General features: G+C 34.8%; 1 protein-coding gene across 1 annotated transcript in view; it reads left to right on the top strand.

The window, feature by feature from the left end:
- Positions 1-15,503, top strand: part of LOC146138124 (bromodomain and WD repeat-containing protein 3-like) — a 62,656-nt gene extending 47,153 nt beyond the window's left edge. The window contains exons 28-33 of the mRNA XM_083393354.1: positions 104-217; positions 3,835-4,029; positions 4,703-4,855; positions 9,684-9,805; positions 9,921-10,294; positions 14,800-15,503. Of these exons, the coding sequence (XP_083249480.1) occupies positions 104-217; positions 3,835-4,029; positions 4,703-4,855; positions 9,684-9,805; positions 9,921-10,294; positions 14,800-15,209 (1,368 nt within the window). The 3' untranslated portion in view covers positions 15,210-15,503. The remainder of the gene's footprint in view (positions 1-103; positions 218-3,834; positions 4,030-4,702; positions 4,856-9,683; positions 9,806-9,920; positions 10,295-14,799) is intronic.
- The last annotated feature ends 2,166 nt before the right edge of the window (positions 15,504-17,669 follow it).

Here is a 17,669-nt window from a genome sequence, read left to right as displayed (position 1 = left end):
TCTTTGTTATTTTTGTTTGTTCTTGTTTCAAATACCCAACTAAGTTTTAGTGTAAGTAAGGCATGAATATAGCAAAATGTACAAACCTTTGTTTGTTTTGTAGTACTTAGAGGAGATACTTTTGACTTTTATAAGAGAAAGGAATTGTGAAGACATGCCACAATTGATGAAGCGACTTTCTGTCAACTACAGTTTTTTTCAAAATATTACAAAAAAGGTATCTAACCATGATAACAAAAGTTATGAAACCATGATAACTAAAGATATTGCTTTAATATCTAATATGATTTTTTTGCTTGTTTTTTCTTTTATTATATTCCTAACTAGTTTTTTAAACAGTTTAGCTTATATTTAGACCTCACAATTAACAAAATATATCTTTTACGTTTTTCTGCTCACCTTAAAATCTGTCTATTCTACAAATAACGTCGCAACCATACTTACCTAAAACATAGCTGTGCATTTACCATAAAAGTAGACTGAATCACCAAGATACTGCCATAATACTGTAAAAAGTAGGTAGTTTTGAAGCGCATTTTGATAAAATTGCTTCAAAATTTCTACACATTTCAGAAAGTGTGGTTTAGGCAAGAGAGATGTCTCACTACTTGCGTTTGACTAGGCCTTTCGTCGAAATTTGCCTGACGTTTTTAATATGTCGCTCTAAAACTTGTGCAAAAATGTCAATATTTTACCATAAAAATACACCAGATTTTAACCAATTTATATGAATGAACATTACATATTATATGGGCCGAAAATTTATTTTCGGGACATATCTTGTTTTTGCTCTTATTATATGGGCCGAAAATTTATTTTCGGGGCACATCTTGTTTTCGCCGTTATTATATGGGCCGAAAATTTATTTTCGGGACATATCTTGTTTTTCCTCTTATTTATATGGGCCGAAAATTTATTTTGGGGACATATCTTGTTTTTGCTCTTATTAATTGGGCCGAAAATTTATTTTCGGGACATAACTTGTTTTTGCCGCTATTCTTTTCTTTTTTGGTTTTTATGGTTTGCTTGGTATGTTTCAGACCGATATTTGTCCGAAGCATTATATAAAAAGTATACATCGTAGAACTTTCAAATTTTGAGACATGGCGTAGAGGTATGAAGGTGCGATGTCAAGGTTTATGAGGCTGCACACCCAGGGGCCTTTGCTTTGGGGGCAAAAAACCTAAAATATTGTGACATCATCGTTTTAGCTCTTAGTAGCTATCTACTCCAACCTAGCGAAAAGTTGGCAAATGTATAAAAGTTGGAAAAAGTATAGGAAACCATGGACTTTAAACCATTTTGAGAGAATGATAATATTTGCCGTTTAAACATGTTAGCTGGCCAAAGTGTATTAACATGCTTGTACGCATTATCTACGTAAATTCTATTTATCAAATATATGTTTCGATCATTTCCCAAATACTACAACGCCATATTTGAACCCCTTTCGCATCAAAGCCAGAAGTTAAGTGGGGAAGTTTTTGGCCCATATCTGTTTTTGCTTGCAGAAACCAGTTACGGAAAAAAATATAAAATATATAATATAAAATATACAATATAATATACAAAATATCCAATAACAGAAAGTAAAAAAAAATTAAAAAAAAAACACCAAGCCCTGAAAATATACCCCCTGACAAAATATACAACAACCGCACCCCCGTCTAGTTCCTTCTGTTATGTAGCATTAATATATGTAATATGCTTCAGCTTTAAAATGCTATCCCAAAAAATGGTCAAACTCCAGATTGCATTTTTTGGCTTGTTGAGTCCCTTATATCATTTTGACTTGTGCAGGCCTGCCATCAATGATCAAATAAGAAGGGAATAAAGTGCTTCCTCAAAAACTCAAAAACAAATAACATTGCCTTGTTTACATTTAATTTGTTCCCCAAATTCAGATATATTTACCTTGGCTAATTTAAAACGTAACTTTACTCATATTAGTAACTTCATACAGACACTTGACAGTATTTTACACTGCCTGTTGGTATTGAGTGCCATTAAATACAGTGGGTTTATAATAACCAATGTTAGGGTATGGTTAACCTATTGTTTAAAATAACCATAACACATATAAACAGAGGACAGAAGCCATAAATGGCTTGACATGTTTAAAGTAATAACTTTTGAAAGTAAAAATGATAAAATATATCAATTAATTGGCTTTAAAATGAGATTTTGCGAAAGATTTACCTTACAATTTGATCAAAAAGGGCCATCAATATAATGTTTAATTTTATGAATCATAACCTTAATAAAGATTTATTTTTACGCATGTGTGTCCTGGCATTAGTTGTTCTGCTCAGCTAATAATCTGTCTATTCTATGAATAACACCAAACTGAAATATATATGTGTGTATTGTGAGGGTAATAAATTAAGAGTGTATTGTGAGGTAATAAAATTCTCAAGCACAATTGGCATAAGACTTTACTATAAAAATATAACCCAAACTGTATTAAAGTCCAGGGGTGTTTCTAAGTCTAGGTACAGTCCAACAAAGTACAGTAAAGCAAACTATATTCTAAGTTTTATTTTGGCTCCAAGTATTTATACAGGATATTTTAGACCATGGGATGCTATCATTTTTAACCAATTTAGTTAAAGGTTTGCTTAGTTATAATTTATAAATCTAGTTATGAAGGCCAAAAGTGAAATAATGTGAGGTATAGTTATGCGACATTAACACATGTTGCTTTGCACCAAATTAGCAATACAAAATCAAGAACTAGTTTTAATATTTTTGTCAATCTTATTTTTTAGATCCAAACTACGGAAAAAACTTTGATAAGCTAAACTTTTTATGGAAAACGAACCTCTGAGAAAATACCTAAATGCGTTTTACCGCACAAAGTTTGGCTTGTTACAGATTTTATAATATAGATGTATTGACATTATCTATTACATCAGATTTGATTACCCGAATTTAATTAATTATTCCGAAAAAAAAAATTGTAGTTTCATAGTTTTTAGTTTTTGCATCCAAAGTATACCAAACAAAAAAGCAAAATAAATTCTAAAAAAATATCAATAAAGAAAAATCTTTTTTTAAGGGTTATCTTTTAAAGCTGGAAACAATTGAAAAATTATATTTATTAACTAAAAGGAGAATACAAATCCAAACAATATGATATCCTGAGGGTAATGTAGTGGGCAGTTGGATTTGTCTAAAATATTATTTCCAGCAGCTAGAAATATTACTCATATGTTCGGCAAAAAATACTGTGTGAATTAAATTTTTGGCAGACCACGTCACTGAAAATCAGGGGCAACAGTTGGTTATAGCTTGGCGTTTTTTATAACCTTCTTACATATAATGCCTTTTAGGATTTATTAATGGCTAAATGAAGTATATCAACGCACCAGCTGCATTATCAATGCACCAGTGGTGCTTAACGTATTTTTACATGACCATCTTAATTAGCTGTTATACATATAAACTGTCATCATAGTTTCTGAAAACCTAGGTTTAATTTTTCAACTATTAAGTAGATACAAAATAATAGTATAAAAGTTTTACGTATATTGAAAAATGTTTGTCGATGATGCTGCCGAGAAAAATGAATCTTTGATTACCTTTAACAGGGTTTTGATGATTTACTGCAAAGATTTCAGCCTAAGACCATATCAGAATAATAACCATATATTTTCATAATTTTTTGCCATTGCTTGCCAAACCATTTAAAAAATTAGAAAACAGGCCTTGTTAGATGTTAAAAATCTCGTCAGCCCTAGGGTGTAGCCAATTTTTCACTCTAATAAATACTTCAACTAGTATTGTTTTTCTCACTATAGTTTGGCATGTTATTAAATTTAAAAAATGGTTTAGAGCTCAAGCAAGTCACAAAGGCAGAATCGTAAAAGAAGTAAACGAAAAACAAATGAGCCATCAAGTGTCATCCCACAACAAGATATTCCTGATATTAACATATGGAAAAGGCAATGCAGTGAATTGTTGTCATTAGTATGGGATACTGAAGATGCAGCGCCATTTCGGGAAAGTGTTGATGAAGATGTTTATCCTGTAAGTAGGCTTATTTAAATTATCAAGTTATTGTTTGCTCAGATGTTAAAAAGCATGTTTATTATCCTAAGCTGTTGTAGCATGCTAGAGTTATTTACATAGGTAATTTAAAAAATGTTTAGGCCACCAAACTTTTTAATATATAAAAAATAGGTAAAAAGAAGTAATAATATAATCAATTGGAAACGGTTATCCATCAGGTGATAAACATATGCATAAAAGTTTTATAAAACTCTATCTTTGTTTACAGTCTTTTTCATAGGAAACTTGGTAAAACAATTGCAACGTGGATATAATATAACTTTATTTTTTTAAACTATTTGAGATTTTAAAAATATTTTGTCCCCGTTTTTCCCATATAAAAACCCTAGAATATCGGCTATTTTATGAAGCTTAAAGTTTGCCCCATAGTGTCAAAAACGCTTTTGATGTTGGGTAGATTTTTAATATCATTGTGTTTATACATGTTTTGTTTTTTCGTTTTTGTCACAACAACTATTTTTATCAGATAAAATACTGTAAAAACAAAACATCTCGCCTTGCAACGTGGCAAATGTTATCAAGCAAGCGAATAAATACCTAGTTTAAAACAAATCTAAAAACCTTTTCAAACCTCTCTAACCCAAAGCTTTTATATCTGTTTGTTTTTTTACGATGTTATCAAATATTACAGGATTATTGTGATTACGTTGACATGCCAATGGACTTGAAAAGAATTCGCGAGAAACTTGCTTTTGGCAGCTATGAAAATCCAACTCAAATGAACGAAGATCTTACACTGCTGTTCAGAAACTCCAAAACGTATAATACCAACAAAAAATCAAAGGCAAGTAGATGAATTAACATTTTGAGTTGACATAACTTTATTTGTTAGTGATTAAACTAAAGTTATCGCCACTTCCTATCATTTTACAAAAAAAACAACAATGTGTCACCAATTTTGGTGTATAACATAAACCAATATAATGTTTGCATTACTTGATAAATTCCCCCAAAATAAAATTGTATTTTTGCTTATGACTACTCGTAAAGGAAAGTTTACTTCTCGTAAACTTGTAATGTAACTTGAACAAAACAACAAGAATTCATTTACTTTAAAAGTCTAAACCAAGCTGATATTTTAGAGCTGTTTCACTTATATATGTTTTTATATCATTTCGATTTTCTGTAAATTGTTCACAGTATTCAAGTAAGCATAAATAAAAAAAAGAGTTTTATTGAGCGTCCCTAAACGGTTGTCGGTGGTCGGAACGGCACCTGTTGCCGTTTGTATTTGGCAAGGCCATTAGCCTGAAATAATGATTCGGTCCTGAGAATAAAAATAACTTGTTCACTAAAGTCAATGTCATTAGCACAACTGTTGAACTGGTGGTTATTCTTGCTCCTTCTACTGATAAAATTTTTACTTTATTATTATACTTATTAAGTTTTTTTTCTTTAGTTTAATAATTAGTAAATGGCAACCGCCTAGACAAATCTTTTGCACTACCGTAGGGTTTACACTTCCCAGGTTGGAAACCACTGAACAAAATGAATAAAATTTTTTTTCAGTTTTTACCACAATACTTTTTTTATTATTGATTTAAACGGAAGTCAGGTGGCACTCTTACCACTGAAGAATGCCTTTTCTAGTGACGCGATTTACAGCGAGTAGCGTACCAGTTTTTAGCAACAAGACGTTAAGAATAACTCACTAGTGTACAGGGAAAGGTACTACAATCTGACAAAAAGTAATGCACAGCGTTAAATAAAATGAGAGATCCAGAGAAATTTAAATCAAAATGTCCTAACACAGTGTTTCCCAACCTTTTTTGCACTAGTGCCCCCTTGGGCTCCATTATATTTCATTTCGCCCCCCTCATCTTGCTTTACAGTAAAGTATTATATTAATCGTTGTCTTACGTAATTTTGTCTGCACTTTCGTTTCGATGAGCTGTCAGTTATATTTTAGGTTGTTTAACATACATTCACTATAGGAATTTACATGAGCATCCGTATAAATTGAACTAAATTAATGACGTAGGTGCCTATTAAAAAACTAAGGCATGTAGGTAACAGTTCATATAATTTACATACAGCAATAATTGCGTTAAGGTTTAACACACACTTGTGCAAAGTACTTTGCACTACTGCAATTAATAAATCTGACGATTGAACATATAGTTTCATAATAAAATCCAGTTTTGTCGTTAAAAGATTAATTCCTAATATACCTACATTATTTCACAAGGTTATGTCATTACCAGGAGAAATTCAACTTTCTGAACCACAACTTTAAATCAGGGGTCGGCAACCTTTTCTAGTCGCGGGCACCAGCCAAACTTAGAAAGGTCTCTGCGGGCCGCACAAAATGCTAACTAAGATTTGTGTTATTCAAATGTTAGAACAACTGTGAATCAGGAAGGCCTTGGATTTCCACTTAAAAACGTGTTTAATTACATTTAAGGAGGCAGTAACAAAGTGTTGGCGCGAAGCGCGATAAAAAAAAACGTTTTTCATCCATTCTACTAATGAAAAGTGTTATAAAACTACTGTGAGAAAACAAGATAACTTAGTTTATCTAGTTCAGTGTTTGTTAACCTTTTTGAGTCCAGGCGCACCTGTCAAGCGAAGCTTTAAATTTTTTGCTAGTTTTTATTACATTGCCAAAAAAATGTTAAATAATATATGTCCAATATATTTTTAATTCGTTTTCCGTTTGCCCGCGACGCACTTCCACAGCACAATGTTACCGAAGCGCTAATGTAGGTCAAAATACAGCATCAAACCGGACGCAGAGAAATGAATCGCGCGAAGCGCGAAACTTTTTCTCACGTACGTATAGTTTAATAGTCAAAAAGTATTTGAAATGGACTTGTGTCTAGTTGTCAAAGAGGCGGCGAATCCGGCCCGCGAACCGTCGGTTGGCGAGCCCGGCTTTAAATATACAAACATTTTGCCGCGTATAAAATGGTGAAACGCAACAACAACCAACAACTTTACATGAGAAAGCCAATTGTTACGCCAGAAGTTACCACTTTTTCGAAAGTTGCCATCCTACCACATTTTGTCCGGGGGTTTATATTGCTAACAATATTTGGGTTAGGGTGAGAGTTAGCGTTCAACTATTAAGCTTAAATGTTACCTACAGTTCTGTTTGTTACTATTTTTATGTATAAAATATTTGCGAAAAGTACTTTTATGTAACGCCCCCCTATGTGCGTTCAGCGTCCCCCAAATGAGAAAAAAGACACATACCGTCCCCTTGTAACTCGCCAACGCCCACGTTGGGAAACTCTGCCCTAACAGAACATAATTCAACAGAGAAGAATGCGACAAAAAAATAACTGATATGGCAACACAATTAAAGTTTGTACAAATTTACAAATTTGGGTGAATAAAATTAGTCCGCAAAAACAAATTCTAATCAATGTGTTAGATATGATCAAAGAATTATGACAGAGTCTCAACATGAAGGAAGACCAACATCAAATAAAATTTCACTGTGGGATGTGGTTCTCGTAGGATGCATCCTACAACTAGCTTAGTACAATTGTCATAAATGAGATCGGCATATTGAAGAATTGTGAGAGTGTGAGCTTTGTAGAAAACAAGGAGTAATGTGCCGCATAACAGTTTTGAAGATCTTATGCACAATGTCTAGTCGAGTACGTGCCTTTATGACAAGTTTATAAGATATGTTTATGCCAGGTAAGGGAAGGAGTTAATATAATACTGGGCTTCGGGCGATATTGAACCTTTAAACGTGATTGTACGATGATAGAGTCGTTTTTAATATACTGTGATCACTGATGCTTACAATGGACTAAAATTAACGGGTAAATAAGTACTTCGCACAAAGCTTTTAAGGTAATCTGTTGGAATGAATAAATCAGATGATTTATTATGGTCTAAGTGACGTAACGCGTTAAAAACATCGGGGTAGTTTGGTTAATTTATATATATATGTATTGCTAAGAAAAGTTGGTAAAAGAAGCAATAATACAATCTTGGTGAGCATAGAAGTAGAGGAGAAATGTTTATTGAATAGATCTGCTATCTCGTGATCATCGGCTATATCAGTGGTCGGCAAACTTTTTTCGTCGCGGCCCGAAGTACTGTTTTTGAGCAAGGCCCACTACATAGAACCACTGCGCAACGTCGTAGTTCAAGTAATTTAAGAAACGTGGTGTTCTTGAACCGACCTGTGTGGTACTATGCAACTGAAAAAAATTGCTTCTATTTGCTTTTAGTTGGCGAATCGCTTACCTTAGACATTATGATTCCACACGGGCCGAAGCGAGTACCGATCGATTAATTTCACGGCTTTTTGTTTTTACACAACACACAACATTGCATTTAGATTATATTTTACTTTTGTATTGTAAAAAACAATGTGTAAAATGTAAGCCTGAAAAGTATTTACTTCGTAACGTCTCATTTGTTGGACTTAAAAAAAACGCGTCAAAAAGTCCGTTATACAAGTTTGAGCTACAAACAGATTATAGAGATAATTGAAAAAGTTTTACGCTCTTACGCTAAGACGTTGTTTATACATTTTGCTCACGAAGACGAAGAATTGAATTAAATGATTGACTGACACAGAGGATTGCAATAATTTCTACCACGCCAGTCGATTCAATTTCGCTATGACATAGGCCGTATCCTGATAACGTGATAGTCTTATTGCGGGGAAGCACTTAGTTGACCCGTTTGAGAATCAGCGGCATCAGTCAAGGGACGACCTGCGCCTGTGCTGTTTAAGAATAGCCAACAAGTCTTCAAACATCGCAAAACGCAAAAAAACACACATTACATGTTATTCTCACCGAACATGTAGCACCACGTAGTCATCGTTTTGGCATAACGATGATGATGTTACGCTATCCGTAGCATTACTTCTCGATTACAGGATATTTACTATGTTCGTTTTTTTATAACTATTAGCTATTGCTTGTGGCTAGCAAATTTACACGGACATAGTACAACCTGATTTTTTGTTTTTTTAAATAGCACCATGAATTCTTACATTTTGTTCAACTATACGCAAAACTCAAGTAGATTTACATTGCCACTAGTCCTTAACGAGTTGGAAATAAACGTGTCAATACTCAATTTACGTAAGCAACGCTGGGTATTTTGTCTAGTATGAAAATAGAACTCGTTAAAAGTTACACTTAAGGAACAATTTCAATTGGTTGTTTTTTGCTTGCCAATGGCTGCTTACAAGTTACAAAACCCTGATGCATAGAGCCAGGTTTTTTTTTAAGGTTTGGTTTGGGTGACCGCTAAGTAGTAAGAGACCGCAAGTGTTTCATTTAAATACCAAAAAGTTGCAAGTCCAAAATTTGGGAAACCGCTGGAGAACGGTCCCCCAAAACACCTTAAAAAAACACTGCTTAGAGCAATGTATTTTTTGTTAATTTATTGATTGCTTTTAAAGAATTGTTATTTGTGTTTCAAAAACTTGGGAATATTTGCATTCTGACAAAAATATTTGCGTAAAGGAAAAGAGTTTCTGCAGATTTTAGACTCTGAAAACCAATTAGTTTAAAAAGTTTTAATTGTGATTTATATAATTTATTTAAAAGTTCCAAATTGGGCGACTTACAGTTAAAAGAAATGTAGAACTTTTTATTAGTAATATGAGTATTGATTTTACCATGTGCTTACAGATATACAGCATGACTGTCAGACTACAGGCCTTAGTGTGTGACCGAATGAAACCAATAGTTGAAAACTGGCAAAACACTTTACAGATCACAAGTAAGATGCGTGATCTACGATCTGATTCAAGGTAAATTAATATTTCATATTGTTTAATTAATTAACGTAACTTTTTTGGCGTTTTTCTACCATGTACCTGTTATACTTTCATAAACCAACACAAAATATATTTACAAAATTAATAGAAATGTTGTCAGAAGAACAAGAAGAAGAGTTATTATTACACCAGCTGGAAATCACGTGGAAGGCGATAAACCCTGTACTTCTATTGCAAACCCTAACCAATTTTCTTCCCGTATAAAAAGTCGTTCATATATAACTTCTGACGAAGAGTTTGAAGGACAACCAAGAATCAGTAGGAAACGCAAACGTAATGCAGCAATAATCGACGAAACTAGTGATGACAATGAATTGTTAGATAAACAAAAAAGAGATGGTTGTGTTGACGAAGAACAAATAAAGACATTAATGAAAAGCAGTTCGAAATACACCTACGAATATGATCCTGATTTTTCTTCAACCATAACCACGAAGTCACCATCTAATGGATCCCCAAATGGTAAGTTTAAATTTATTATAAAACACTATTTTTTTTCATTTAACTACCACAATTAGCTAAAATAGTAGAGTTATAAGACATTTCATTTTCCGCGAAAAAAATTACAGCAGGCCCGCACGACTCAAAATGGTACAAGGGCGGCAACAAGCAAATGCCGCATACCGAGACGTAATATAATAAAATAACCATTGAAACGTGCATATATAGAGTTTTCGAGGGAACTCGTGCTCAAATTCGCAGCTAAAAGTGCCTTTATATGAAAAAAGTGCTTTTATTTGGGTTAAATTAGCAAAACAATTGAATCTAATGGACGCGTGACGCATTAGACGCCTAAAAGAGATTCGCGTATTACTCGCAGATGTAGACGATTTAACAGAAATTGCGCTTTGTAGAGTTTATGAGTCACACAGTGCAATATGACTCGGTATGCATAGCGCTGTTTGGCTGTATGGATTCCTTTGAAACGGACAAAATATAATGATAACAGATAGAAGTAAAAAAGAAATAGTTGCAAAGTAAAAGTTAGCAAATAATATAGTTGAGGGCTGGGACAAACTCACTGTATTCTAGATTCTAGTCCTCACAACAGAAACTCCGCATTTTTTGGCGTGGCAAAAATTTCATCACAGATTAATCCTCTTCGTGCAAATATTTATTTAACTATTTTATTTGAAATGAGAATTGTGAATTGGTCTATTACCAAATGTTATATTTTTACAGTCACTTTAGCTATACACAACAACACTGCAATACGACACTATTGCAAAGAAATTAACATCACCGCAAATCTAAAAACCCCGTAAAAGATTAACATAAAGTGAAATCATTCCAAAAGCAAATGCCGCCACATGAAATTACCTCGTTCACCGGTGTGTGTTACTTATATTTACATAGTAAGATTTTAATAGGGCAAATAGGCCAAATTTTTGTTTCACAAAACTGACCTGATGGGGTAACACTAATTTACGGAATGATGAATGGTCGGAATGGTCGGAACGCTCACAGTATTATTATTAAATATAACAACACTTGACCCACCTTCACCCAAACGCTAACCCCCAGCCTAACTCAAATATTGTGCGTTGGTTTAATAATTGTTTTAACGGGGTAACACTTAAATTAATTAGCGTTCCGACCATTTATTATTCGGTAATTAGTATTACCCACCTGTTACGCCCCCGCAGCGACCTGCGCACTGGGGCCTGGCCCCTGACCCCATACAGTTGCCCGGCGGGTCGCAACCGCGCGATTTATTGTTGTTTGCAAAGGTTTCTGGTCAGATATGCTACCTGTCATAACCACAACTAAAATTCCAATCAAAAGTATATTGTTACAACGAATTAAAACGTTATCAAATAGCATTAGTGAACGTTATTTTCAAGTTAATGTGAGACAGACAGCCACCGCCTATTGCAGCGACTGTCGGCTAAAACTTCGCAAAAGACTTCTCGAGAGAAAAGCTTAAAGCCGCTAAGAAACGACATGTATATAGCCAATACGTAGAAAAAAAAAGAACACGAAAGTTACGTCATATTTGGCCAATAAGACTGACCGGCACTCTAAAACATGGCTTAGGCATTACAGCGGCCATTCTAAGGCCAATTTGCAGCGGGAGTCAGACGCCAGCAAAACAAGTGGCTTGTGTTGCAGAACGTGAGAACACCGCCTGCAAGACTGACAGTTATAGATTACGAGATTAAAGGTTACATGTCAAGTTTGAAACGAGGCGAACTGAAGCAGGAAAACACAGGAATTTTACACACAACAATACGGAAAACTTTGCAACATCAAATATGATATTATGTAACTGAAGAACATATTTGGCAAACGAAAGCTGAAACGCGTAATCTAAAGCCCTATTTAAAAATTCGTAAGATAACTTAATGACCTCTAAGATTTGGATTATGGCAATTAATTAATTTGGGTGTTTAAGTGTTGATAAACACGTAACACCACCTGATGTAAAGTTCGGTGTCTTTTATGTTTTAAGCTGTTGGTTAATTTATTATTTGGGTTGTTAATTGGATAAACTTTCTGCGGGCCACTAACAGCTTGTGAATAGCATCTATTATTTGTAGTTACCCATTCGTATTGTGAATGGTATGTGGTATTTTTTCCCTATAAGGCCATGTAGTAATAAACTTGTACTTCATTGACCCATTTTTATCTGTAGAATCTCTAGACTAAACGATAAATAGCGGAACCCATTTCATTCGGAACACTATATACGGATCTGTTCATAAGTTTAATGGTGAAAATAACGGCCCAAATAGACGTAAAAAGCGACATGCTTTATTGCTAAACGTTTCGGCAAATGCTCATACCATCATCAGTGATATGAAGGCCACATCAGCTGCGTTTTTTTAAACTCGTGTCCCTTTCCCGGAATAATTTGTTTTTAGCCACAAAGCCCACGTGCTTACAGTCTGCATTCCACAGGTGTTTTCATATCAATATACACACCGTTTCAGTGCAGTGGTTCTTAACCTTTTTCCTTGCTACACCCTTCTAAATCACCAACCAATTCTCGCACCCCCTTCTAGAATTGCTTAAATAACAAAACCATTGTAATTTTATTTTTACTTTTATACAGTAACTAACACAGTAACACAAAACCAAAATGTGAGTTAGATTTACATTTAACTAAACAAAGAAATTACAGCAATACATTTTCTGTGTTTGATTCAGTATCCCCGCACCCCCGTGGAACAGTTATCGCGCCCCTTGGGTGTCCGAGCACTAGGGATGTTCAAAGTAGAATATCGAATCCTTGGATTCGAATCCAGATGAGATTCAATATTTCGGGTAATTGGAACCGATATAATTTAACGTTTTACCGCCGACCGTCGCGCCTAATTGTACAAACGCGTGTGGTAAGGGCGACCAATTTATAGTGATTGCTAAATGTAACCAGTTAGTGTAGCGTCAGCGTTGTTTCGGGCGACCAATTACCACGTCTCGCGATAACGTTCGTCTAATAATTAGGTGTCAATCAAGCATTATTGGGCGAGCGACTAACGTGCAATTTCAGGTGGGGAGTTCCCAATTTCTCTAAATGCGTTAAGTTGCAAACGTAACATTACGTTGTAAGAGGTGCTGGATGTAACCAAATGCGCTATAGGGTTACTTAAGGTCAACTTTAGGCCAATATTCAGCGACGTTATACAGTAATGCACAGCGTAATTGTCAAGTATTCGTTATGTCAATAGTAACTTATTCTTTGCAGTACATTATTTGACTGCATAACAGATCATTTTAGTCAAAAAAAGAAGCACAAAAACCCAACAATGCTTTAAAAACAGGGCCGAATTGCTAAAGAGTTCTGTGTTCGTTGTTGCATTGTACTCACTATTGGCAAAAATATAAGTTTTGGCAACAACCTGGACAGTGGACATATTACAGTTTACACAACTGCTTCAAATGACAGTTGTTAAGAATGTTAAACATATGGGAGATTTTTTTTATTATAATGTACACATGTTAGCACAAAATCCCTTCCCCAAACAAATTCGAGGTTAAATAATTTAATAAAATTATACTAGGATTCGATATTCTGGATTCGTTATTCTAGATTCGAAACCTATTATTCTAGAATACCTTGGTATTCTACTTTGAACATCCCTACCGAGCACCCCTGGTTAAGAAACGCTGGCTTACTGAAAAGTGGCGCTAAAAAATGTTGAACTGTGGAATTATAATTCTTTTGATATCTCTAGTATTCTTAGCAAAACGTTATTTGGCAATGTAAGTATGAAAATCATCATTCTAAAACACATTAAATTTGTTGTGTTATGAGTCTCAAATGCCGATTGTGTTAAGAGTAGTTGCAGACCAATAATTATGCAAAATAAAACTATTAGGTGAAAATATATTAAAGTCCAATATGTCGAGTTGGCCGCTGCTAGGCCTTGCTGTTAAATGATTGAGAGATAATGTCACAATGTTGAGTCATAACCTAAAGTCAGATCTTAAAAAAATAGCCGTTCCCAAATGAATCCCGCTTAAATGTGCAAGTCAGGTCCAATGACGCCATGCGCGCAAAAATCATTAATTTGATTTGAGTAGGCTTTAATTAAAAAAGACGCAACTCGTTTGACACATAATGGAGTCTCGCATATTAACTAGCTATACCGGCAATCCCATTTAATTATAATAATGTGAAGGGTGCGTTTCGGCTGAAAATATTTCCTTAAAACGAACAATAACATTGCCTAGCGCACCGTGATCACTGAGGTGAATTAGAATTAGGAGATTGACACAAAGTAGTGTCAGTCACAAAAAGGAGGTTGAGAAGACTTAATATTAAATTAATTTTAAAAATATATTTTAGTGGGACTTCCGCGTATTTGCGAAGGTTCACGCCGCAAAGGAGGGGCCGCCCCGTACCTTCACAACCCCTGGCATAATGAGAGTCTGCTGACTAAATGGTCCATCGCCGAATAGATTAAAAATAACCTTAAAGCATCTGGTATGAATATGAATTTGTCGAAATTCTTATTTTGCAGATATCACTATTAAAGAATTTCAAGCTAATCAAAAAGTTAATAACCAAGAAAGTGGTTCCAATTTACGCAACTTCAAGCGAAGGCCTACATTTAATTCGAAGAGGGATTCTCCAGATAACAATAGCGATTGTGAAGTGATAACCGATAATGACGACAACAAGTTTACATTGCCGGTATCCTCCCCAGTCGGTATCCCTAATAATTTGCGAAGAACTCGCTCGTCAATTTTAAAACTTTCACGTCGCAAAAGAAAGCGAAAAATCTGTTATGCGGAAATACACTCTGGGAAAAGTGAAACCGACTCTGACGAGTCCAGTGGCCGACATTCCAGACACGACAGTGTATCTAGTAGGGGTCGTGTTCGAAGAATGTCGACTAAAGCTTTAGAAAGCAGAGCCATCCAAACTTGATTATATGTATTTTAGTTTGTAAGATTAAGGCGACAAGGCCAATATTCGTGTAATATTTGAGATAAAGAATTACAAGTTATATTTTCGCCGCCACCCCATTTTTTTATGCATCGTTTACAAGAATGTCAAACTGTCTGTTTTATTGTTTATTTACGAAATAAAATCTAAAAACACATTGTTACCTACCAAACGCGGCAACTTTATTTTTCAGTGGTGCAACTTTGGAGCATAAAAACGTTGTTAAAAAGTCATCAAAGTTTTACAATAGCCCAATCATCCTGTTAAAAAGCGAAAGAAAACTGTCAAGATTAGGATCATGCTCACTGCAACAAAGTAGTGAACTCAAGTTCGATAAATATTAATACAGTTCTTTGACACGAATCTACGTTTGCGTGGTTTATTGTATGTATCCCTTACCACCGAAGTTTTTAAACTTTTAGTTTCCGCTTCTTTGATATAGGCTAATTTATCAGAATTCAAAAAATTCCTTTGGCAAAGTAAAAACAAGACACGAATTTTTTTGAATATATTGGCAATGTAATGATTTATGCTGAAACTATTGGATTCGGAAATCCTCGAACCTGCTCGATAATGTCCGATTCTAGGAGACGCCTACTCTCGGCATGAACCATTACGGACAATGTTTTGTTTCGACCCCTTAGGCGGTAAATGGTTATCTAAAAATGCTCCAACAATGCCCAACGAACGTGAGCATCACCTTTGGATCCCAAGGCTTTCTTTAATGCCAAACAGTAGAATTTGGTGAAAAATGCATTGCTATTTTCCGAAGACTACCAACGATATTAAAACGTACCGATTGTAGCGGTGTCGCTAGAAGTTAAGACTAAATCCAGTTGGAAAGAACTCTGTTTAAGGAGTCTGAACATGAAAGTTTAAAGTAAAAAACAGAAGAAATTTATATTTGGAATATAGTTCGTAAATGCACCCGTTAGATTTCGCTACGAAGATAGGGCTATATCGTGTTACAGGATAAGAACATTGTTTCGTCCACAAAGGATAATAAAATGAATGACGTTCGCTGCAAGTCAACAGGGCTGTTGAAACCAGGGAGTCGAACCGTAACCGAACCGGAACTTTATGAACCGGTTTTGGGTCAATTTTTTTCAAACCGAACCTGGACCGTTTTTTGTAAGATCTTAAGGACCCAAACCGGAACTGAACCAAAAAAATTGAAAGAACATGAACCTTAATCGAACCCTAACCTGTAAACAAAAGCGGTTCACCTCCAGCATGACGTCACAACTTGTATTTTACAGAATTAATTTACGCAATGTTCGAAATTTTATGAAAAAAATATAAATATTGATTAATAAAACATTGATTTTTTTAGATATTTCAATAATGGGTTTCTGATTTTTAATACGTCACGTAACTTCGCTTGAATCACTTACAATTTAAAGATTATTCTCTATACATTTATTAACCCACATTTTTGGATTTAACGCAACTTATATTGTATCCGAACCGGAACTTTATGAACCGGTTATAAAATAACAATGGTCGAACCGGAGCTGAACCGAAACTTTCAATTTGCTCGAAACCGAAACCGTATTCCGAAAAAATTAGTAAACCCGAACCGAACCGGAAAAGTGAAACGGTTCGACTCCCTGGTTGAAACCCATACTTATTTTATTTTGTGTATAAAATGGCGCAAAAACACTGCCTATTATAATAGGCCTGGGTAAATTATCAACAGCGAAGACCATCTATACTGTTATGTTTTGAAATTATTTCTATTTTTAAACTCGAATATCGTTCGGTACGTAGGCTACAGAACATAAAATCGCGATAAAACGTAACATAGGAAGTGGTCTTTCCACATATGTTCATCGATAGCTTCCAAACAGATTTGGACAACTAAATTATTCTTCAATGAATTAGAGCAGGGTTGGGCAACTATTTCCTAGTCGCGGACCAAAACCAACCTAAAAAGGTATATGCGGGCCGTAATAAAATTTAAGCGACAAATATGAATTCAGATATCGGGGAAACTTCCATCGTTGACAAATCCAATCCAGGCTAAGCATTGCACCTTTAGGCTTAAATTTTTTCGCATTTAACCTGAAATAGACACAAAATATAAGGAATGACGTCTCCTACCCATTTCGTAAAGGATGTGGCGGGCCGGATGGTATTTATTGGCGGGCCGGATTTGACCCGCGGACCGTAGGTTGCCAACCCCTGAATTGATGCAAAATGCGGTTAATCTCAATTGGTGTGTGAATTGCTTCAACAAACTAATTCGGATTTTACCAAAAATGCTACTTTGTTCAACGGCATTTTTAGTTTCTCTGTGAGGGGCAGATAGTCAGCTTTGCTTTAATCTAGCAATTTCACTTTAATTTTTGTTTCTTTCTTACTTTAAATGACAACAAAATTTGTGAATGATGCTTTGCGATGCATAACAATAGAACCAAAAATAGAACATCGACCTCAGAC

This window comes from Ascidiella aspersa, chromosome 7 (genome assembly GCF_963924565.1).
Source record: "Ascidiella aspersa chromosome 7, kaAscAspe10.2, whole genome shotgun sequence".
NCBI lineage: Eukaryota > Metazoa > Chordata > Ascidiacea > Phlebobranchia > Ascidiidae > Ascidiella > Ascidiella aspersa.
Note: the sequence above shows the minus strand (reverse complement) of the source record. Positions and strands in the feature narration are given on the sequence as shown.